Source organism: Polistes canadensis, unplaced genomic scaffold (genome assembly GCF_001313835.1).
Source record: "Polistes canadensis isolate GaletaPanama2010 unplaced genomic scaffold, ASM131383v1 scaffold_75, whole genome shotgun sequence".
Lineage (NCBI taxonomy): Eukaryota > Metazoa > Arthropoda > Insecta > Hymenoptera > Vespidae > Polistes > Polistes canadensis.
This window is the reverse complement of record NW_014569622.1, coordinates 453,316-476,921: the sequence shown is the minus strand read 5'-3', so window position 1 is coordinate 476,921 and position 23,606 is coordinate 453,316. Positions and strand designations below refer to the sequence as shown.

The 23,606-nt window shown below is 29.8% G+C and overlaps 3 protein-coding genes across 11 annotated transcripts in view; 1 reads left to right on the top strand and 2 right to left on the bottom strand.

The window, feature by feature from the left end:
* Nucleotides 1-532, bottom strand: part of LOC106786499 (zinc finger and SCAN domain-containing protein 12-like) — a 2,765-nt gene extending 2,233 nt beyond the window's left edge. Inside the window, exon 1 of the mRNA XM_014747951.1 lies at nt 199-532. Within this exon, the coding sequence (XP_014603437.1) occupies nt 199-363 (165 nt within the window). The 5' untranslated portion in view covers nt 364-532. The remainder of the gene's footprint in view (nt 1-198) is intronic.
* Nucleotides 533-715: 183 nt separating this feature from the next.
* Nucleotides 716-13,247, top strand: LOC106786501 (PAX-interacting protein 1-like). 7 transcript variants are annotated; one of them, XM_014747961.1, is made up of 8 exons: nt 716-973; nt 2,673-3,083; nt 6,024-6,201; nt 7,596-7,696; nt 10,295-10,374; nt 10,886-11,206; nt 11,583-11,690; nt 11,914-13,247. In XM_014747961.1, the coding sequence occupies exons 3-8, from the start codon at nt 6,077-6,079 to the stop codon at nt 12,190-12,192; spliced, it is 1,014 nt and encodes a 337-aa protein (XP_014603447.1). In that variant the 5' UTR covers nt 716-973; nt 2,673-3,083; nt 6,024-6,076; the 3' UTR covers nt 12,193-13,247. The 7 variants fall into 7 exon arrangements, with proteins under 7 accessions (XP_014603447.1, XP_014603442.1, XP_014603443.1 ...); XM_014747956.1 differs by having other exon boundaries at nt 11,580-11,690; XM_014747957.1 differs by lacking the exons at nt 716-973; nt 2,673-3,083 and adding an exon at nt 5,140-5,939 and having other exon boundaries at nt 11,580-11,690.
* Nucleotides 13,248-14,024: 777 nt separating this feature from the next.
* Nucleotides 14,025-20,600, bottom strand: LOC106786538 (probable E3 ubiquitin-protein ligase HERC4). 3 transcript variants are annotated; one of them, XM_014748032.1, is made up of 18 exons: nt 20,517-20,600; nt 18,762-18,951; nt 18,523-18,633; nt 18,284-18,406; nt 17,933-18,208; nt 17,699-17,850; nt 17,514-17,630; nt 17,163-17,432; nt 16,940-17,067; nt 16,710-16,878; nt 16,329-16,619; nt 16,025-16,210; nt 15,857-15,943; nt 15,579-15,773; nt 15,190-15,500; nt 14,948-15,097; nt 14,521-14,860; nt 14,025-14,410 (listed from the first exon to the last, which is right to left on the bottom strand). In XM_014748032.1, the coding sequence occupies exons 2-18, from the start codon at nt 18,874-18,876 to the stop codon at nt 14,258-14,260; spliced, it is 3,174 nt and encodes a 1,057-aa protein (XP_014603518.1). In that variant the 5' UTR covers nt 18,877-18,951; nt 20,517-20,600; the 3' UTR covers nt 14,025-14,257. The 3 variants fall into 3 exon arrangements, with proteins under 3 accessions (XP_014603518.1, XP_014603517.1, XP_014603519.1); XM_014748031.1 differs by having other exon boundaries at nt 20,393-20,566; XM_014748033.1 differs by lacking the exons at nt 18,762-18,951; nt 20,517-20,600 and having other exon boundaries at nt 18,528-18,627.
* Between the last annotated feature and the right edge of the window lie 3,006 nt (nt 20,601-23,606).

Sequence of the window (23,606 nt, the reverse complement as noted above, 5' to 3'; positions counted from 1 at the left end):
ATATATAGTATAGGGATAATCAAGCGAAAAGATAAAATAGATTCCTATTTTCCATAAAGACTTATCCCTAGTTAAAGTATAAAAATATAAAAAAGAGCCTATTTTTAATGCCATTCGATAATATATATATACATTTGTTTATTTATTTATTTTATTTTTGGTTACTTTTTGCGCGCCAACAAATGGACGCTTACTTACTTCCAAATTGATGCATGCCATGATTCTAAGTGGCAACGGTATAGTTTCCTCATCGTATATCGGCACCATTTCATCTTCCTTTGCCAAGCACAGTCGGCACAGCTCGTTCACATGAATAATAACGTTGCTGGGGCCGTCGCCCTTTTTTCTACTATACGTTTTCATTATTATTAGAAAGTAGTATGTATTTCTTCCTGTTCTTCTTCTTCTCCTTCTTTTCGATCTTCTTGTTGTTCTTGTTCCTTCTTATTGTTTTAATGTAGTAGTTGGTTGTTTAAAAATGAGTGAAATTAATGTGTACTATTGTGTGTGTAACAACAATATTCAATATCTTGTTGGCGTCCCTCACGGATCTGTCGTGCGTAACTTTTTATCACGGAAAATATTAGGAGCTCTCCCTCGCCAAACGATCAGACGTACTCGGTCACTCACAACGGGATCTATAATGGCTGCGGCGTACTGTCGTACAAAGTTTCTCGACCAATGAGCGCTTAACATGGCGTTGCAATCGCATCTTCTTCTTTCCACGTCTCCAATATTACGGCTACGACGACAACGGCAAATTCCGTCGCCATTTCTTCTTCAATTAAAAAACTAACGCGTATGAGGAAATAATATAATATATATCAATTTATTTTTAAATCCTAGAGAAAATATACGATACGATATACAAGTGATATCTCACTTTTTGAAGAGAACTACGGATAGAGAAAATATACGACAATCCTTAGGGAATCCATTTTGAGAAAACATCTTGTTGCTGCATCGCGAGTCGGTAAGGGCGGTAACTTTTATTGATCTATTCTCTTACGTTCTTCTCTACGGCGGGAAACCTACCACACGTTTACTTTTTCTTTTTAACTCGGTATATTTTTTCTTTTCTTTTCTTTTCTTTTTTCTTTTCATAGTAAGAGGGTAAGAATTTTTCAACAGCCCCGTTTCTCGGTATTTTACTTCTACTCAATTCGACTCATTCGTCGGACAAAAATAAAGTGGAAAATAAGAAATATATGAGAAATTAAGCCGAAAAAGAAAAGAATATAAGCATAACGCTCGAGATAATTTGTTAATGGTTTTATTAGAAATAACAAATTCGATTGTACGATAAAGGATATTTCGTAAGATGAACGCGAATAATATCGACGGGTTTGTTCGTGAACGAACTGTTAGGGTGTTTTAGTTCCTATGTCCTGATCGTCGATATAGCCGTAATTCGCAGGTTATGGTACAACGCGTGATATATCAAATGCCATTCGATTATTGAAAGTACGCGTGTACAACTTTGGAATATGATGATGTAGAATCGATTAATGTTCGTTACTCTTTTGGTAAGAATAATGTCTTTCGTAAATACATATCATTTAATTTTTTTAATTTATCGTACTATTAATTCACGTATTCGTATAGAAATTAATATTTCAAATAAATTATAAATATTATTATAGAATCGGTTATTAGTAAAGATTGATATTCGTTAAAAAAAATATCAACATTTTCCATAAAGACTTAATCAAAATTATAACAAATTTATTATATATATAAATACTGAGTTTAAATGAATTATATTTATTTATTATTTACTATATTTATGTATATATATATATATAACATAATAATAAATTGATTATTAATTTATTCTTAGACTCTATTTCGTGCCAATATTTTGTTACGTTCCTATATGTTTGGATCTAACATAAATTTTCAGAGTGTATTACATTACCGACAATATAGACATTCACAATATAATACATTAATTTTATATTCAAATAATCATTATTGTGTTAAAGAACAAAAAGGATAACAACGTAAATAAGAATATTTGAATAAAAATATATTAAATGCTTATTTTCTTTCTTTTTCGTTTTATTAATTATGATAAGAAGAACTTAAAAAAAGATCTCAATAATCTTTAAAGATAATTTTGTAAACGTGGACTACAAATAATATCGCCATCTAACGATGGAATTATAATTATAAGAAATCGAATAGCGCGCCAATACTTTCGGATATTCGATATAGTTGATTTTTTTATCGGCAGGTGGACGCAGCGTCCATTTTGTCCGTAAAAATGGCGCGTTAAATATGCAGATTTCGTTTGTTGGACGAAAATGTATTTTTTAAATAATTGCTAATAAACATTGTATTTTTAAAAAAAAGAAAGAGATAAATTAATCGTAAGTAATATTAAAATTATTCATATCACCATACTATCTTTCTCAAAATGAAATAAATAAACTCTAGAAATATATATATCCGTAATCATCGCGCTAACGCGCGTAAGAGAATATAAATGATTAAGAGTTTATTTAGTTTAAAAAGTAAGCTTTGCATATTTCCACATATCCCATAAATCACATTAGTTTATTTTCGAAATCTTGATACATGCACACATAGATGTAACGATGGAATCGAATAATTTATAGAATATCTCATAAATTTTCACGATCATCTAACGGATTAATCGTATTTTCCAGGTTATCTTGCTAATAAAAGTGAAAGAGCAAGTACTACCCGCCATAAAGGCGGCCATTTTGCGCGGGAGTTTGGAATGGAAAGTTGAGCGGGAGGTTTTAACAACGTTCCTTTGAAAATATTCGAGAAAACGCAAATGAGTTACTTACGTTTGCCAGGAAAGTGGTTGGACACGATGGATGATAGCGGTGGTGTGAGGGCTCTCGAAAATAGCTTCGTCCTGTTTTAATATGAGAATGAGAATGAGAGAAAGAAAGAAAGAGATAGAGAGAGAGAAAGAAAGAGGAAGGGTGGAAGAGAAGAAGAGGGAGAGATAGTCATCACTCCACTGGTACTCTTATATGCTTTTGCTTTTACGAGTCCAGTGTGTTTCGATAGACGAGGAACGCGTGTTTCACCTTTTCAACAGGAAGGTAAGTTTAAAAGCTTCTAAGAAACGAAAGCTTCCTTTTTTCTTTATTTCTTTTTTCTATCTCTTGCTTTTTCTTTCTCTCTCTTTCTCTTATTTTCGTACATTTTACTTAACACCATTTCCGATTCTCTTTAGACCGGAAACGGAAATATAATTCTCTTCTGGTTGAATCATTTTATTATTCTTCTTTATTTTATATTTAATATTTTCCTTTTCCTTCTTCTTTTCTTTTCTTTTCCATATTTTTTCAATGTTTCTTTTTTATTCATTTTAAATTTATCTATAGGACGTATAATTAATGTATTTATTACAGAGACAATGAGCTATGTATGTATTTATACATTTGCTTAGTGATTTTATTTAAATGCTTACATTTATCTTTTTATAATACTGGAAATTAATATATATGTATATGTTGTATCTTAGTATAATCTTAATTTATTACACTCATTCTTAGATTTCTAATTTTACTCATGTTATTTTTGTGTATCTCTTTTATACTTTTAGTTTTGTATATAGTATTTGAGAAGATATAGGGGAGAAACGAGAAGATACGGAGAATTCGAGGAAGAAGACAAACGAAAAAAAAAGAGAGAGACGGAAGAGTGAGACGGGAGAGTTTCTTCCGCATTGTACTCTTTTTTTTAAAGAAAATTATGGTCTTTCATTATATTAGAATTTGTTTACAATTTCTTTTTTATTTATACTATACGATCATATTTTTTAATGGTGTTTTTTTTTATTATAATTATTAATTTTATTTCGTCAGATCATCGAGTTTATTTTATAATCTTCGCAGAATATGTACTTCCTATGACTATATACACTGGAATATGCAACTTCGTATATAATTATGTTGTATCGTAATGGAGATACACGAAAATAGTTCGGTTAATCTATAATATCGGTACGGAGAAGAAAAGCGTGTAAACAATCTCGGCTCTTGGATATCTCGATGTCGAATACTTGGCACGCAATCCAGTGTTGATTGCACAAAGGAAAATAGAAGAGAAAATACGAGAATTAGGGTATAGAACACACATTAGGTGTGCGTATATTACAAAAAAATAATTTCAATTACCAAAAAAAAAAAGAAAAAGAAAAAGAAAAAAGAAGAAAATAAATGTTGGAGAAGGAACTTTATTGTTCGTAATTTTCATTGAAAGACTTATTTTTCCTTTTTTTTTTTTCTTGCTTTCATTTTTTTTAAATCTGGCATACATTTTTCGGTCTGAGGAATCAAATTTCAAAGAAAAACTGCTCTCTTTTTCTCTCTCTCTCTCTCTCTCTCTCTCTCTTTCTCTTACTCTTTCTGTTTTAATCCAAGAGCTCGCCCAAATACCAACGAAGCTGGTGGAAATAGAAATGAGTTATGTAAATGGAAACGGATATCAAAATTTCATGTTAGCAGTTGTCGCTGTGCGTTACCAATTCCGAAACTAATTGTCTTCGATCTTTCGAAAGATTTTTGGCTTGATTACTATTTTACCTTCGATATGTTTTGCCTTCGTCATCTTGTTCTTCGTCGTCGTCGTTGTTGTCGTCGTCGTCGTGGTCCAGAATTTTGTGGATTATATCGTATAATGCAATATGATCCCTATACATACGATATTCAGGAAAGCTGACGTATAACTTCGTTAAAAGAGGGAAAGGTGGGAGAGATGTAGAGATTTTGCGGACGATGTAGATATATTCAGACGGAATTTCGTAGCAAAAATAACTATGGTAGGCCAACGGTAACTTGTACTATTCCCCCTTCAAACATCGAGATATTTTCAGTTAGAAATCTTAATTTTATCAATTAATTTATTTATATTACAGAAGCTTTTTTATTTTCTTCTTTCTAGGTTTAGTCTTGAGTTGCTCTTTAATTAAATCTTCAAAGGATTCTACTCAATGAAACTGATTCCTTTTGTTATATAGTTTCATTCATTCATAACTAGAATATCTGTTTAAACTAACTAAACTTCAGCATCAAGATACTTCAGTAAGAAATTTTCTATTTTTTCAATTAATTTCTTTATATCTTTAGTTTGTTAATATTTCTTTTTCTTTTTAGGTTGAATTTGATACACGTTAGCTATAAAAAGGATTTCGCTAACGAAATTAGTATCTTTTGTTTCAATTTCTTGATTTCATTCATAGAAGATTAAAATATCTATTTAGAAATAGAACGTGTTTATTGGAAAAGTCGTATGAAAATTTGCCGTAGGTTGGCTTAAGTGCTTGTTCTCTCGTCAATGTCACTTTCGACATTTGAGAATAGTCGTTGTAACTTAAGCGATGAACAACTTACTCCTATTTCCAAAGCTGAAAGATAGTGTCAGTGAACTCTCTTAGGAAATACTTCGAACTGGATACGAAAACTGTTCGAGTATTATCGTTTTCAATAGGTTAACTGTATATGAACGATCATACGTATATACGTGTATGTGCGTGTGTGGTGCGTGCGTGTGTGGTGCGCGCGTGTGTACTTGTATACAGATATTTTCGTACTTTTTCGTCATATTTTCTCGTTTACTCCATGTGCCACTTTTTGGCACGATTTTAAAGAACATCCACTAAATGTTTGTAATACACGGATAGTTTGTATTTGCGATTAAATGTCCAAACACTGTGGCAAAGAAGAATCTTCGAAGTAATGATCGCACATAAACGATGATTCTTAGCCAATAGAATTTCTGATGTCTTTTCTGTATCACACTTGTGTCTGACGATTAGTAATCGTGTTTTAAGTTAAATACTTGAATCATCTTGACCATTTATATCTTCAGACTAAGAAGAGCATAGTTTGTATTGATCGTATCGGTGGGTTTTAAATAGAAAATAAGAAGCAGACGAGGAGTCAATATTGATTGTAGAGTTAAATCAACTAATTTATTTTATCATCTGAATTTATTTGAATGTTATTATAAAGGTTTAATTAATATTTTGCTTTTAGTCAGAAGAAAACGAGGAAAATAAAAAAAGCAAAGAAAAAGGAAAAAAAAGAAGATGGCTGAACAGAAAGTGAAATACGTGAACAAGCAATTCAACTCTCCTATCAACTTGTATTCACCGCAAGCGATAAAGGAGACTTTGGAGAGGCAAACTCAGGTTCTGGCTAATGGAGCAGTCGGGTAATGACATTCGTACTTAAAATATCACGCACACGACCTACGGAAGAATGCAACGAGAAATAAAGGGAAGAATATTCATCCCTTGAGACAACGTAATCGTTCCTCATTTCTCTCTTTTTAAATCTCACGACAATCCAGGTTAAAAATTTAACCCATAAGTTTGAGAAATGCTATTAGAACAAATCCAATTCATTTGTCTTGTATTATTCTCACAATCAGAGAATAATTCTCATCATTTTAAAGAGTCATATAAAATCTTAAGTCTTCTCATAATATCATAATCTTATCTGAACACTTCTAGCAGAGTGATTGTATCCTAATCGCTATATTTATTTTTATGATATATATATATATATGAATGAAGATAGATAAAAAAAGGAAAAAAATAAAGAACAGATTAGGTTTATTGACCGATTGAAAAATGTAAGTATGTCAACAATCTTACCTCAATTCTATATATAGAAATATTATTATAGCATATATTCATATATATGTATTATTATAATACAGTATAGAAAATTCCATAATAATACAAATATATCACGTATAATTTTATAAAATATTTAAAGAATAATATATATTTATAAAATTTGACAGTAGTTATAAATATAGAATATTCGTTTATATTTATAAATAAATCTTTCTAATCTCGGTTTTGAAGTATCGACGAGTGACGACGATTTAGAAGATAGGATCTCACACATAAGTGTTTTATACGAGAGTCAAGAGATGAATCAGCAGAGAAAACAGCAGCAGCCTGGTGGTGTTGCTACCACCACCGTCGTTCTCTTCGTCGTCTTCGTCGTCGGCATTGGCGAGAGACCCCCCGTTATTTTCAGAGGGCCGAATCACACCGGTTAGAAATAAACGCGAACTCGGAGGCTAGTCGTTGCGCAAATCCCGTGAACGTCGTACTTGACTTAGTTTCGCGTTTGATGGCCCCTGGCTATACGGTTGACCGCAGTCTCTCGTGATTTTCGTGATACCACCCCTGTTATTCATTTTGCGCTCGTTTCGTTTATTAAATTATTTACCAGTATGATCGCTCAAAGAAGGTTCGATTCTGTTTTCGTTACTTTTTCTTTTTTTTTTTTTAATATTTTTTACAAATTTCATTTATTATTTTATATACAAAGTGTCAGGTCAATAGAACAATTTGGCTCAGTTTCTTATTTGATTTCATTATTTATATATATTCGTCTAATGTTTCCTCTTTAACTTTGATAAAAATTGTACAAAAATTTGCTGTCAAATTTTATTAATATTTTACATGACAAAACTTGGCTCTAATCAGCCTGTTAAATTCATTCTCTCTCCTTTCTCTTCCACTCTATAAAAATAATTATTTTGTAAATCAACCGAACAGATTTTGACAGTATCTTTTATTGTTTTAGGATCGACTTCAACCAGCTGGCAAAGCCGGCAAATTTGCAAAACAGCGCAGTACTACGCATGCTTGAAGAAGAAGAAGCAAGACAACGAGGTGGTCAACCAAGTAAGTATCGCTATTTCTTGCATCTTCATTTATTTCGTTCACCTGCTCAATAGGATCATATACATAATAATATCGTTTGAAAAAATTATGCACATACCTATCGTTGGTATATAATTAATTGTAAGCAAATGTCCGTATGTGCTAATTTAACGCGATACGACACATCGTTCTTTAATGTCTATGATGCATCTTTGATTCATTCGTTATAGATATATTTACTTTTTTCTCTCTCTCTCTCTCTCTCTCTCTCTCTCTCTTTCTCTATATACCACGTGTCTGGCAATTATTCAAACATTAAACTTCACCAAATTAGCAATAGACGTGTAAAACATAGAAACCTTGTTTTCTTCTTTTTTTATTAATGTAGGATCATTCTAATCCCTTAAGATGAATTTGATGAAAATAAATTTTGACCTTGCATGTGCCGAGTGCATGACAAAGTATAACATCCGATAATTACTAAGATGATCTAATGATGAGACATTGTTTAAAATTAATCATTTGTTTTAATTTAATTTATTCGAACGTGCTTTCATAAGTATCGTTAAAGTTTATTATTATTTTCTTTTTTTACATACGTATAAATATCCTATTGAAATTAAATCTCAGTTTAACTTAATCGATTTATATTTATAATATATAACTATTATGCTTCAAATTTTAGCAAGCTAATTTTACGTTTTACTTACGCTTGCTGCTTTTGCCCAGATCCGCAAGAAACGGAACTTAAACCGATCGTCGCAGAAGACTAACAAGATCACTGACACGCAAGGAATATACCGATCTACTACCAATACCACGAGAAATATAAAAGTACGAAGGATTTTCTAGTACCTACTAATTTAGATCAAGAAAAGAGGCATTTAACACGTAAAATATCATACAAATCCAGTGGCACGTGCTTTAGCGATCCTCTTCTAACTTCAAACGATTCGAAAGATCATTATGATCTTTTTCTTAAATCACAAAAGGCTTATGTCATTAATAATCTTACAAGCGAATGCGCCAGTTTTGTTCAATTGCAACAGGTAATCATGAAATTCAATTTCATTCTCATTCCATTATTTAATAATTATTTATGCACGACTTCGAATGATCCAGATTTATTATACATTAATATTGTTAGATGATTTTAAATTTAAAACAATTTACGTTATATAAAAAAAACATGGTATAAACAGTAAGAATGTGGTAGTGATTTACCGGTAAGGTAATGATTTTTTTTTTTAAATACGAACCAATCCAAATACGCGCATTTTATCTCCGAGTGGTTGTTAGATTTTTGTATCACCCCCACTCTTTGGCCAATCACCAAGAAATCTCTAAAATCGGTGGCCAGGTCATTGCGGCAATCATGAAAGGTGGAAGAAATGTTCGTTTAGCGTTAGTAGTTGGCCAGTTACTGTTTTGGCAAAGTCGTGTTTCCTCCGACTTAATGCACCTGAATTAGTGGATACTTCGTTTCCAAAATTTGTAACAAAAGACACAGGGTACGTTGTGACGAATATCATTTCGTAATATATATATACAGATATATATAGATCTATCGTAATAATAATCATCATTTCTTGGATTTTCAATATATAGTATTGTTTAGAGTGACCAGCTGATATTCAACCTTGTCATATGAATCCAATTTGGAAGAATTTGTGTTATCTGTGACAATGAGTGACCATTATTTTGTGTTTTAGTGAATTGAAATTTATATATATATTTTCAATGATTCTTTCTTTTTGGATAATATCTTTTTATAGTGTATAATTATTAAAATATAATTATAATAATATAATAATAAATTTGTAATTTTAAAAGATTCGTTTTTACGTGAGATTCGATGAATTTTTAAATATTTTTAAACGAGATGATCTCTTTTACTTTTTTTCGCAATTTCTATTTTAAAATTTCATGTATTTGTGTATTTCTTTTTTTATACATTAAGTTTGGACTCGATTGAAGTTTTTTTTAAAAAGAAACAAAAATATTGCATCGTTTCAAAATATATACATTCAGCCTTCGAATTTCAAAGAAACTAAGAATACAACGAGGTCACGTAGGAATCATGAAAATTCTAAGATAATAATCGCATAAATATAAACTTGGCTACAACGACGGGTATCAACATAAGGAATTTTAATTTCACGCTTTTGACGTAATTTGAATTTCTTTTTTTTTCTCTTCTCGGATTTTCTTTTTATATTTCCTTGTTTTTTTTTATTTCAATTTTAATTTTTCTTTTTCTATTAATCTTTTGCAATATTCCTACGAAACGATCACAACGTCCAGCAACTACAGCCAAGTACATTAATATGATGAAGACGTTCGTTGATAATTTTGATCGTATGATCTCTTTCGTAATATAATTTAGATTTTATTAGAGATGCATTGAGTGTCGTTAAGTGCTAAATAAAAGTATTAGCATAGATTGAATTTTCTTATAACATCATCATCATCAAATATTGGAAATAATGGATCGTACTTTTAACAAAAATACAGACGATATTATAAAAACAATTATATTATACACCAATACTTTTGTTCAACATTATAAATACAGTTCCAACTTTTGCTAGGAGATAACATAATTTAACTTTGTTTCAGATTTGAAACGTGTTGCTTGGCCGCCACCTCCTGAAGATCAAGATCTTGATTACGTTGAACAAGGACCCGTCCAAGCGAAGGTAAATATCACGATTCGCGTGACAATGATATATTAATAAGATATTCGTTGATGTTGTTAAGCGATGCTTAGTGTCTTTCATAGCATAATCCAAGTTATTTGGTACGTACGGAACTTCTTGTCATGTGACAACCTTTTAGCGTAATTGTGTTTCCTTGTATGTTCCATTCCGATAATATCCTTTTTTTATTTTTATTTTTAAAATGTTAAAAAAACCTTGTGAACTTCCACGTGCACGCTACGTGTATTCCATACATATATGTATGTATTAAAATGTCCGTGAAGCCTGATAATTGATTATTATTATTATTATTATTATTATTATTATTATTATTATTATTATTATTATTATACATGAAAATATCGATGTAGAAAGAATGCACGTTTGTTAATTGTTGATAAATTATTAAAAATCATTGTCAGCAGTATAGAAGGAAAACAATAGTGACAGGAACGTCGAATGTGCACGTTTTTAGTAGCAAACGACCATATGTTTATTTTCCCTTGAAAAGACCCGTGGAATCGGTGAGGTTCCCTCGTACCAGAGCAGTCCTTCATCAGGTCCATCACCCCAACCACCATCAACGGTAGCTCGTTCATCAACTCAGAGTGTTCTTCCATCATCCCCATCGCCATCGATCAGTCCAAGTGGAACTCTTCTGCGGCAACCATCACATTTCCAACAGCCATTTGCACCTAAGGGTTGGGCGCCTGTTACACCACCTGCTACCTCTCCTGTTCTACAACAACATCCTCTTCAAGATTGGTCCAGTCAACCACTATTACAACCACTACAACAACAACATCGTCAACAACAATTACAGCATCAAAAGGTAAGTGATTCAAAGTACGGACGTTAATTTTGTGTACCTGAAGAAATTCTGAATTTTATAGACTTTTTAAAGAAAAGATTGAAAGATTTTTTTTTAATCGAAGATTCAGATTTACTTTGATACGTCCGTGCTTTGGAAATTTGAGCAAGATGAAAAGATAATTGTCATCTGTGCTTTTTATTTATCTTCTTCTTTTACTTCTTCTTCTTCTTCTTTTCTTCTTTCATTTCAACCCCTCAGATGGATTATCAAGGATAATCAATGGCTCAATGCAGTTATGCAATGCAGCAGAACAAAAGGGATCTCAATGAAAAGGCGAAACTTATTATTAATTCATGGTAATTTTTTGATATCCATATTTTTTTTGTTTCAGCAGCACTCTCAAGAGCATAACGAGCAAACGAGACAACAGAATCAACCATATCAATCTTACGAAGCACCACCTTCTACCATTGTTCTTAGACCGGAGCCTCCGATTTCACAGGTTAATATATCTATTTTCATTTAATAATAATAATAACTCAAGAAATACACGTTATATATATCTTCTCAAAAAAGTTGATTCTCTTTAACACTGCGACATCCAGTATTTGTCCAATACATTTGCTTTGTAAAACCAATGTTGTATCAATGGACAACATAGTGTTAAAAATTAATTATTTTCTTTTATTTAACAGATAATTTTAATTTTAATATTAATTTATTAGGCACCAGCACCAGTGTACCAAGCACAACCTGCAGCAACGAAAGCTCCAGTCAGTGGTAACATGAGAGGAGATCTTAAATGGCCACCACCTTCCGTAAAAGCACAAACGGAAGCTGAGAACCAAGCAAGGATGGAACTGGCTAGGGGGCCCGCCGTTAGGCCACGTCGAGTTAACAAGGATTACAGCGGATTCTTTGCTCAGCATGCTCTTAACAATACTTATCCAGGTTACAGAGCTCCACCAGGAACTCAATACTTTACTCCATCTTATCAACATTAGCGCAGAGGGCATTCTAATTAATATTATAATATATTCGCATTATTATTTTCGTCTTAATATTATATAGGATTCTTTTTATTCATTTTTTTTAATTTATTTTTTTTTTCTTAGGATATCTGCACAAATTCCAATAATCGCCAATCGACGAGTTTTAATTGAAAAATCAAATTAAAAATTTTTTTTAGGGCTTTTTTCTTTCTTTTCGAAACGGGGTAGAAAATGACAGAAAAGTTTATTTCATAACTTTGAAATTGATACTCTTTGAAACGATTAATTCATTATTTTATTTAACATGTAATTTTAATATATATGTATATATATTATTTTTCATAGGTCTTGGCAAGCTCGTTGTACAGATTTCCTGTGTCGGATATATATATATGTATATGTATCTATTTACAGAGAGAGACTGACCGACTCGTAAATTATTCTAATTTTACATTTACCTTTTTTTCGTTGCATAAATGTTTTGATATAAGAAAAAAATCGTTAAGAAAAATGTATGCACAATTTATGCTTCTTCTTCTGTTATTTCTTTCTTTCTTTCTTTCTTTTGTGCCGATACACTATTAAAAATCATGACATTAATATAGCAGAAGATAATTAATGCTTCCAAATATTTTCCAGTCGTGTAATTTGTTTTTAAATGAGAAAAAGAAAAAAAAAACAAAACAAAAATACAGAAAAATGATATACATGCGAAGATTGAATGCCTTTATCAATGCTAATAGAAATGAATAAGGAAACTTGAAACGATGAGAAAACACGATATTGACTTAATATTAAATAATATCGATAGACGAACGAAGAGACATATTATTGATCATTACAATGTAGATTCGAAAAAAATAGGAATAATAATTAAAACTTGAAAGCACAATTTTATCACTAACGAGGTAAATTTAAAAATAAAAAATATATATATAAATACATGTCTCATTTTATAATACGATTTGGCACCGAAGTGTCCATGAATAACCAACGATGCGTTTGTAATTATGTAATTTATTGTTCTTGAAAGAGATAAATAAATAAAAAAAAACGATCTTTACAAATTTCAATGTTTTGTTCAAAAAATTCACATCTTCGTCGTGTGGTTTCATTGGAATAATTAATTATTTCTAGAAATATGTCGTATGACGCGATTAAAAAATTACACGCGTTTCTCTTCTATTAATATTTTCCCTCTATTTAACAATCTATCAATATTCTTAAATATATTACTACAAATAAATAAATAAATAATTTTGTTCAACTATAAATGCACACATTTCGATTTCCATTTTTTTAATATTTTTGTTTATTTGTATTTATGAAATAAATCAATTTTCTTGTTCTTTTTTTAACTTTAAAAATATAAAACGCGTATGTCGGAATTAAAAGCGTAGTAGTGCGTTCTTCGAATATTTCCTTTTCTTTTTTTTCTTTCTATAATAATACATTATTCTTTAAACTTTCTTCTAAATCGTGACTAATTTCGTCACGACATGTTTTAAAGCATAACATAAAAAATTGTTCCTTGTTGTAATAATGAACGCTCCCTGAGTTATAAATTTTCTCCTATGTTCCGTTGTAATAATAGTTCTATTAAAAGAAGCAAAAATGTTAAATATTTCTTTCTCTTATTCGGTAACTTTTAAATCATTTATCAATTATTATAACATAATTTGTAATAATATATATAATCGGACTAGATAAAAATGAAACAGATGTTTCAATGAAAATTTGTCAAACATTATTCATGTATGTATTACATAAATATTTCTATGGATATATATATATATATATATATATATATATATATATCTATGTAGTCATAAATCATAAAACAATTATTCAACAAGACGCAATTGATCTATCTGCTTTAATTTTATGCACGAGCAAATGACAAGTGTCAATTGAATGCACTCAATTATGAAGAATTACATCATTATCATAATGATTTTCTATTTTATACCATTAAAAAATAATCATAATAGCAGTAATAATAATAATATAATTAGAATTTAAAAAAAAATATATAATAATAATATATTACAATAAAAAAATAATTTTTCGAATGCGATTACACCAGCGAAAAGCCTTGAGTTTGTTGAATAGCTTGCAATAATTTATAGCGTAATCTTTCGCGAGTTTGGTAACGGGGGAGATCAAGCACATTAAAGCACGTATGTGCTACAGGGAGCATACGTTCATCGCTCATAGGTTGTATTATTATCTGCGATATACAAAAATATATGAAATATTAAATAAAATTTTAATAATGAAATAAAAGTAAATATTTTCTTTAAATGATAAATATGATAAAATCAATAGAAATAAAATTACCTTTATCGCTTTCATACCCTGTATAGGTATTCTGTCGCATCCAGTTAGGAAAAGTAAAAATTTCTTCTTTTCTTCTAGAGGTAACTCATGAAATACTTGCCAAAATAGGATAATAGTAGGATCATTAGCAGTGTATCCTTCTTTGTATGTCGCATTTCTTTGTAATTCTTCCCAATCGTAATTTTCATTTCCAACAACGACAGCCATCAATTCATGACTATGGAAAAGTTCTAATACCCTACCACCGCACACTTTATGAAAACCTGTATGAAATGCTTGATAATGAGACTCCACGGATTTGTTAAGAATATAATCTACATACAAGTCGACGAATTGTTTTCTGTAAAAATAAAATTACATTTTAATATATTACAAAATATACATATAATTCGTTATTGAAAAATTCATTAGAAAAAAAGGGACTAACTTATTTTTTAATGTAACAGGAACTTTTCCACCATCTGGTATTAATTCATACGTTTTGGTCTCACCAAAAGCATCTCTCACTATTTCAAAATTTAAACAAAATACCTCTTCGAAATCTGGATCCTCATAATCGAGTAAGCTTTGTAAATGTCTGTAATTAAAAATAATTTGTATTGATCATAACAATGTTTTATGAATTTTCTTTGTTTCATACGATAAAGGTATAATTGATTAGGCACGTACTTAGCAATTGCGGGAGACATTTCTTTAATATCAATTAATCCCACTGGCTCGTGTAATAATTTTTTATATAGAGCCAATGGAAAGGGTAAATCGATAATTATAAAATTATAGATAACAAGTCCGCATAGCAAACCAATTAGAGAATACATAATTTCATCTTCAAATGAATCTTGACTGAACCAAATAATTCTAGTTTCTTCGTATTCCTTAAACATTCCATATTTTGGGTCTAAGATTTCTTTCAAAAGAAGCATAAAAAATTCTTTCTTAACTCCTCCCGCATCTTCTGCTTCCTCTTCATGAAATTTTACCTATTATATTTACTTATAAATATAATATATCATACAAATATCAAACGAAAATTAAGCATATATAAATAAATTGCTTACTCTTAACGGTTTCTTCAAATCACTAGAATCGTAATGAGATAATTCAAATAAAGTATCTTGTACAATATTTTCTCGTGAAACGTTTAATGTCACAAATTGATTGTGAAGTCTAGTGTCCGCACCATTAGCTGGATATGGATGAAAAAGCATTTGAGTGATAGCACGAGTCGCAGCTTCATTCATCGCTGATTGCATCTAGAAATTAAAGAAAAATAAGTAAATAGAAAAGAATTATTGATTGATATAACAATAACAATAACGATAAAATAGTAAAATACCTGTATAGCTTGATCTGTTTCTAATAATATAGTTTTCGCTTGCGCGTCGAAGAGGAAAGGATAATCACAGAAATACATTCTATTATTCTGAAAATAAACAAGTAAAAATAAAAACAAATCAGTTAATTTTGTTTTATATCATTAAATGTACATTTCATATTACCGTACCGAATAATTGTCTTTTTCTGTCAGCCATTTAAAATAATCAGCTTTAATATCTATATGTTCTATTAATTCCGGCAAATGAAACGTGGAATAAGGCACCCTAATTTCATCTTCAGCGGTATGATTTAATTTATTTAATAATTTTAAGAACTCTAGAATGTGCTTACCCAGTACATTCCACGAAACATTCTAAAAATGAAATAAAGAAAAAAGAAGAATTGAGTTTCAGAGCCCCCTTAGAAAAATTTCGACATGAAATCTGGACTTAAATGGTTAATATAATTATAATTAATGTATTATTATTTACCTTGTCATGTTTAGATTGCTTAATAATATGTAAAACGACGCTCTTGTGAGTACGAACGAGTCTTTCAAAATAATAAGACGGAGCTTTACTCCACCATGAAGTTACTACTTTAAGTGCTTCCATTTTTAAGTTTGAAATGGCTTTGCAAAATGGTTGATGTAAAGCATTCCAATGTACAGGATTAGCGAAACCATGATACAAAGGCACTGTTAAATATACTCTTAACGATTCTATATCTGGTGGAGAAGATGAGAAAGATGGTATAAGACTGTCCACTATGCTATTAAAAATCTGAAATAATACAATTACTTATAAATATTAATATGAAATAGTCAAGAAAAATATTAAAAAACGTAAAACTGAAATTTTTAAAATACGTACCAGTTCCTGAATTGTACTATTACACAACTCCGAAATAATCCCAAAGGATTTAATCGCTACCTCAAAGTCCACTCCATGATTTTTACTTGAACATCCATAATGTACATCATTCTTAGATAAAAACGATCCATTCATACAAGATTGACTTTTAAAAACAGTTTCTAGATACCTGAAACATTAAATGCATTCTTACGATATTTTAATATATTATATGAAATGATTTAACTTACATCATAAGTTCATGATCGACGGGAGATCCGGTTGGAACTCTTTGACAAGCTGCTAATTGTTCTTCAGATATATTAAGTATCTGAGAAGTGGCGTCTATTATTCTACAGTCGTCTGATTTATTATTTTCCTATAGAAAGAGATCGATGAATGTAATATAATTTATATAATATAATTTTAAATTAACGTTAATAATAATTATACAAAAATATAACATAAATTTACTTCTCTTTCAACAACAGTAGCAAAACAATGATCTCCTCCACTAAATATATGTTTAACGATGCAATCGATTAAGCAGGGACTGAACTGCGTGTTGAGTTTGATCGCTGATGATCCACTAGGAGGAGGTATCCATGGTCCGAGTACAACTTGAGGAGTAGTAACACTTTGCGTAACACTATTGCCTAATTGTCCTGCACCACCTAATCCCCAAGCATAAATTTTTCTATGCGAAGGTACAAATGCCAATGTGTGTCTTCGACCGCATGATATCTGCAAAAGATAAAAATATATATTATAAAAAATAAATTTTTGTATACGATAATGCAAGAAAAAAATTCTATATTTGTGTACTTGTGTAACAGTACTGCCCATCAATTCCATAACTTGGCGAGGTAAAATCTCATTGTTATGATTTCCGTGTCCCAATTGGCCATACATTCCTGCGCCACAAGTAAATACACCACCGTCCTATAAAAATAAACATACATTAAAGATAATAGTTAAATATTACTTACTTTAAATAATTTATACTTTACCATTGTTAAAAATACAGAAAATTCTTCTCCACATGCTGCATAACATACTTTTGAATTTCTTAAAGTTCTTAATTGGCAAGGAACATGTCTAACTTGCGTATCATTTAGTCCCAATTGACCGAATAAATTTTTTCCCCATCCAAATACAGCACCTATACAAAAAAAAATAGAAAAATTAGTTGTACAAATTACAAGTTTGTTTTCTGATAAAACCATTGATTTATAAAACATTACCTGACTTAGTTATAGCTATACTATGATAACCACCACATGCAATGAATGCAATAGGTAAAGAAATTAAGCTACTGATAAGTTTTGGTTTCAACTCCTTTGTTGTATCAAAACCAAAACCTAATTGTCCTTCACAGTTTGAACCCCAAGCATAGATTTCTCCGTTATTTGTAAGTGCAAGTACATGTTTTATTCCGCAGGCTACTTGCACTATTACATTTGTTCCTAACGTTTTTACCATACGTGGTATATGCTCAGAAATATTTATTACATTTAATCCTGCAAAAAATATATATTAGAATTCAAATAATAGAAAGAAATTTAAAATAATATATTTTTACAATGTTACGTTACCTAATTGGCCTTCGGAGTTACATCCCCAGCTAAACAATTGTCCCCATTCATTGACTGCTATCGTGTGATATGCTCCGCATGCTGCTTTTTTAAATACAAACGCTTCTAATCCCGATATTAAGTCTGTAGACAAAACAATAATATTAATTTGAAAACTATCTCTTCTTAGATCTCATCTCTGATACTTACAATTAATTTTAAAACAATATTAACTAATATTATTAATTCAAAATACTCACGTAACCTTTTTCTTCCGTGGTCATGTCCTAGTTGACCAAAGTCATTATTTCCACAAGAATATAATTGTCCATTTTGCGTTATAACTATGGTATGATTTTCGCCACATGCAACTAAAAATAAATACAACATATGAATTAATAAATATATATTAAAACATATATCAAATGATTATTTATAAAACTGTTATACTCGATAAGCAAATCATTAATTATCTAACAAATGGAAATAAATATCTTACTGTATGTAACTTCAGTGGATTTCTGGAAATCGACTTCACGAGGAGCAAGAATATGTTCATCCTCGATACCACCTAGTCCTAATTCGCCATGAATAGAACTCCCCCAGCAAAACATATTTTTATCTGATACGATTAGAGAACAACCCAATGTTAAATCAGTACACAATCGAGGTTTCTTTGACCAACTTGCCTAAAAATGTTAATAATTTTATTAATTAAATATATATTAGTTAACACATTAAGCACCAAGCTTCTTATGTTTAGCTCTCTACTCAGACCACAATAATCTATTATCCAGAAAAATACATAAGAACGTCAACCGCTGGTGACTGACTCAGTGTTTAATGTATTAAATAATGTTGATACATAATTGGATATAATAATAAAAAAAATAAACATATATATAATATAGTAATCTTCATAAATATCATAATATTAAAATATTTATATATTATAATATATATGTGTGCGTAGAACTATAATTTCTATTTATTATTAATAGTTAAATATATAAAAAAAAAACTTGTTAAATATGCATCGAACAGTAACGGCATTATGATCATTTTGTACAGCAATTAAGAATTGAGTCGATTATATTTAAAGAAAAATTTGTATCGCGTAAACAAGCATGCGGATGAAGAAAAAAAATGTAAAAATAAAAATAAAATGCATACCAGAATATAATAGAAATGATACAATGGAAAAGGGAATAGGTAAAAGGCAAGGAATCCGATGGTGTATTTAAATATATCGACTAACCATAATTCCTTTTCTATTTTTCATATCGAAATCATAGATGCTGCAAGCAAGACACAGGATTTATGAAAGACACGTGCGTTCTTCTATAAAAATAACTGTTTATATATTTTTTCTTCTGTCATAAACAGAAGGATGTTTCTTCTATCATGCAAATAATATAAAAAAATGTTTAAGGAAGACTAATCATTGAAATATTTTCTTCAACAACTTTGTCATGCAGAACTTTTAGAGAGCATAGATTTTTAAGCACTTTTTGTTATTTGTTTTCTCTTTTTTGTTCTTTATTTTTATTTCCTTTTTCTTTTCCTTCTAAGAAAACCAATTACGTCGTTAAATTCAAGAATAGAGCGACAAAGAAATATATGAGAATATCGATAATAAATCAGCATTAATTACTTTTACAACAGAATGATGCAGCATTAATAAGAATTTCGTTTCCTCTTTTTGTTTTTTAACGATACCTAATTTAAATTTTTTATTTTGAAAATATTATATATATTTCTCTCTCTCTCTCTCTTTGTCTCTATCTGTTTCTTTTCTCTTTTCCTTAAATTATTGTTACATTTATTTTAATTGATTTTAAACATAAATAAAAATTCATATATATATATATATATGTACTTATATATATATATATATATATGTATATAATATGTACGTATGTATATGCACAAAAAATTTGCTTCTCGTATTTTTTTGTTGTGCTGTTGAACGAGTTAGTTAGGTTAGAAAGCAATAATAATGAATTTAGTCACTGCAATTGTTACAGTACATTCGGTGTACTAATAAATTTCATTTAGAACAAAGTACGTGTGCAAGTTAAAGGAATTAAAGGAAGGTCAATTTTGTTTGAACATGATGATTTCATTTACCATTCGAAAAAGATCCATTGCTCCGTTATTATTATTATTTTTTTTTTTGTATGCGTTATATATATATATCTTTATTTTATTTGATTTAATTTTAATCACTTCTACGATTACTTATCTTACTCACATTTCTTTTCAATTAACAGGCACTATCGAAATAGAACCATTTCTCGAGAGACGAACAATAACTAATCCAAAATGAAAGAAGAAGAAGACGAAGTTAAAGGTACATGCGACTGGCCCCCTTTTTGTAATTTCTCGAAATTAACTTTGATCAACTTAAATGTGCATCTATAACTTGCTTTTTCGAATCTTCAGAATCATACTTCTCAGGATCAGGAGCGTAGAAATTAATTTTTCTTTTACTTTATTCTAGATACATTAGACAAAGTAATACATAACAAAATAAACACATTTTCTCGACTCTTATGTAAATATAATTAATCAAAAAATTTACTTCTATAATAGATCAATCAAATAAATTATTATGGTATTAAAAAAAACTAATAATATGAGTTTCAACATGGCGCCTAATGTTCATTAGAATATTTAAATGATTATTACATAAACGAATTGTATTTTCCAATAATTTTATATTAAATATTAATATCGATATGAATCATATTTAAATAACAAATATATATCTTAATATATTTGAAAACATTAAAAAAAAAAAGATATGAATACACGACGATAGGGTAGATGATTCACGTATTACATTGTTTATTTTTAAAAAATACGGTTCTATTTTTTTTTATATAAAATAACAATACTTACAATAATACAATTTAAAAAGATGATAATAAATAATAATAATGAAAAAGAAACGATTATAATAAGTTGAAATAAATCGACAGTCGATAAAAAAAAAATACAACAATGTCGACAATCTATATAATAATTTTATAGTTCATGGATTGCCCCACCCCGTGGCGCGCGCGGTGATCGGCGGGCGGGCGGCAGCCATATTATTAGTGAGGTGTCAGTATTTTCTCAACGTGACAGGATTTTTGGGTGTGGATCGTACAATTTCCCATCGTTCCTTGGTCGCGTACATTAGTGCAAGTGTAAAAGTGCGACCGGTCTACCGTGAATGTGTGGTACACGTGTCAAAGGAACACCCTCTTACATAGAGAAAACAAGTAAGTCGTCGTTTGTTGCATCGTACGAGACTAAATGCACTGAACTAACGGATGGGAACAAGGAAAGAAAGAAAGAGAACAAGAGAGATAGAGAAAGAGAGAAAGAAAGAAAGAGAGATAGTTAATTCATACACGTTGAAAATTATCGAAATAATTGATCGTATTTAATCGATAATACATTTATATATATATATACATAACATCATATATCATTCAAGCGATTTAGTAGAACATAACGTCGTACGATTAACAAATCATTCTCTAACCTTAAAACACGAGCGGTTTTTAAACCCTAAAATTTATAGATGTATATAAATATGTATATAATTCGTTTTACTTGAACAGATAGATAACAAATTATTTGTTATTTTTTTTCTTCTCTTTTTCTCTTTTTCCTTATATAATTTTTGTTCTTTTTTATAAATATATTTGTCTATGATACACTCACATACACAAACGTGTTTTTAAAAAACAATAAAGTATTTCTCTCCAAACTAAGGACACGTCATTTCAAAAAATTTTCATTTTAATAGATAGATAAATAAATTAGTTGGATAAAATACAAATACTTTACTATTATACCTACGTACATTCATACATATTCTTAAGTCGTAAACAAACTTCGGTCAAATGTGTTAAATTCGACAAGATGTTTATAGGGTCAACTAGATTGTTCCTTCGTTGTAATAAATTGTAAGCGTACAATTTTAGAGGTTAGATTTTTTACGTTTTACATATATGGATATCATGTATGTGAATTCAAATATTATCTATTTCCTCTTTTACATTATCGTATGTTAAATACGAATATCGAAGTAGGAGGTTTATAACGCGTGGGTTGTGCATAATTATTAACGTGAGTTTATTCTCATAGTATATTTCATCAATGATGAATAGATGTATTTTCATGAAATTATGTTTAATTGGTAATAGTTTTCATTTTCTATATCGTGTGCTGATCGCTGAAATATTTTTATTTCTTTTACTCTTTTATTCTCTCCCTCATTCAGTTTCTATTTTTACAACACTCGACTATTGCTATCATTTTTTATTAGCTACAAAATTTGTTTACTCATTTAGATACGAGCTTTCAAGGATCTATTATCATACAGTACACCCAATTTCTCTTTGAAATTTCATTCTCGAATTTTGGTTTCTAGTTATTAGAAAGTGAGGTCTTACGAAATTCGAAATGTTACGCATCATCGTCATTTAATAATTCTCATTAAAAAGAAACATTTTGATTTATTTTTAAACGTTGGCTTAATTTTAAATTGAACTTTACTTAAAATATTCAAATTTAAGCATCGACCAATCGAATACTTCGATATCAATATTATATAAAATAATTTTAAACTGTTGAAAACATTCCTTTAAGTTTCTATTTGTGGTTTGATTATAATTGTGTGAACATCTTTTTTAAATTGAAAGAAATTGATTATCATTCGTCTACTTTATTGAGAGACTATTAAATATACAAAAAGAAGAAAGTAGGATAGGAGGCGTCGTTAAAAGATTTATGTTCGAGACTGTAACAGTTGGAGAACGAGAGAAGAATTTCAAAAGGTGTACAATTCCAATATATTTATCTATATATATATACATATACAAATGTGTGTTATGTATATACATGTGTTGTTCATCGTTAAAAAGAGATAGAAATGAGCATATTACGTCAATGAGCGACCTTGAAAAGAATGATCAGAAGGATCCTACGATGTCGTGTTTGGTCGTCGAATTTTTATTCGAACGCATTCGACGATGAAGTTAGAACGGAAATGTCACACACAAATGTACACACATACATTTTTTAACACATTCAAATGTGCGCGGGCGAACACGCGGACAGGTAGTAGTCACGTTGTTCGATTTTCGCAGTGACGTCACGCAGGAGGAATAGTTTTTTTCAAATCGACCAATCACGTATCACGATTAATCCCGTGAGAACGTACCCCATCTTTTATTCCTTTTTTTCTATGGTATAAAAATTCGAATAAGAATAAGGATAATCGGATTATTTCTTGTTTTAATTTTTTATTTATTTTCCTCATTTCTATTTCTTGTTATTTTTTTCA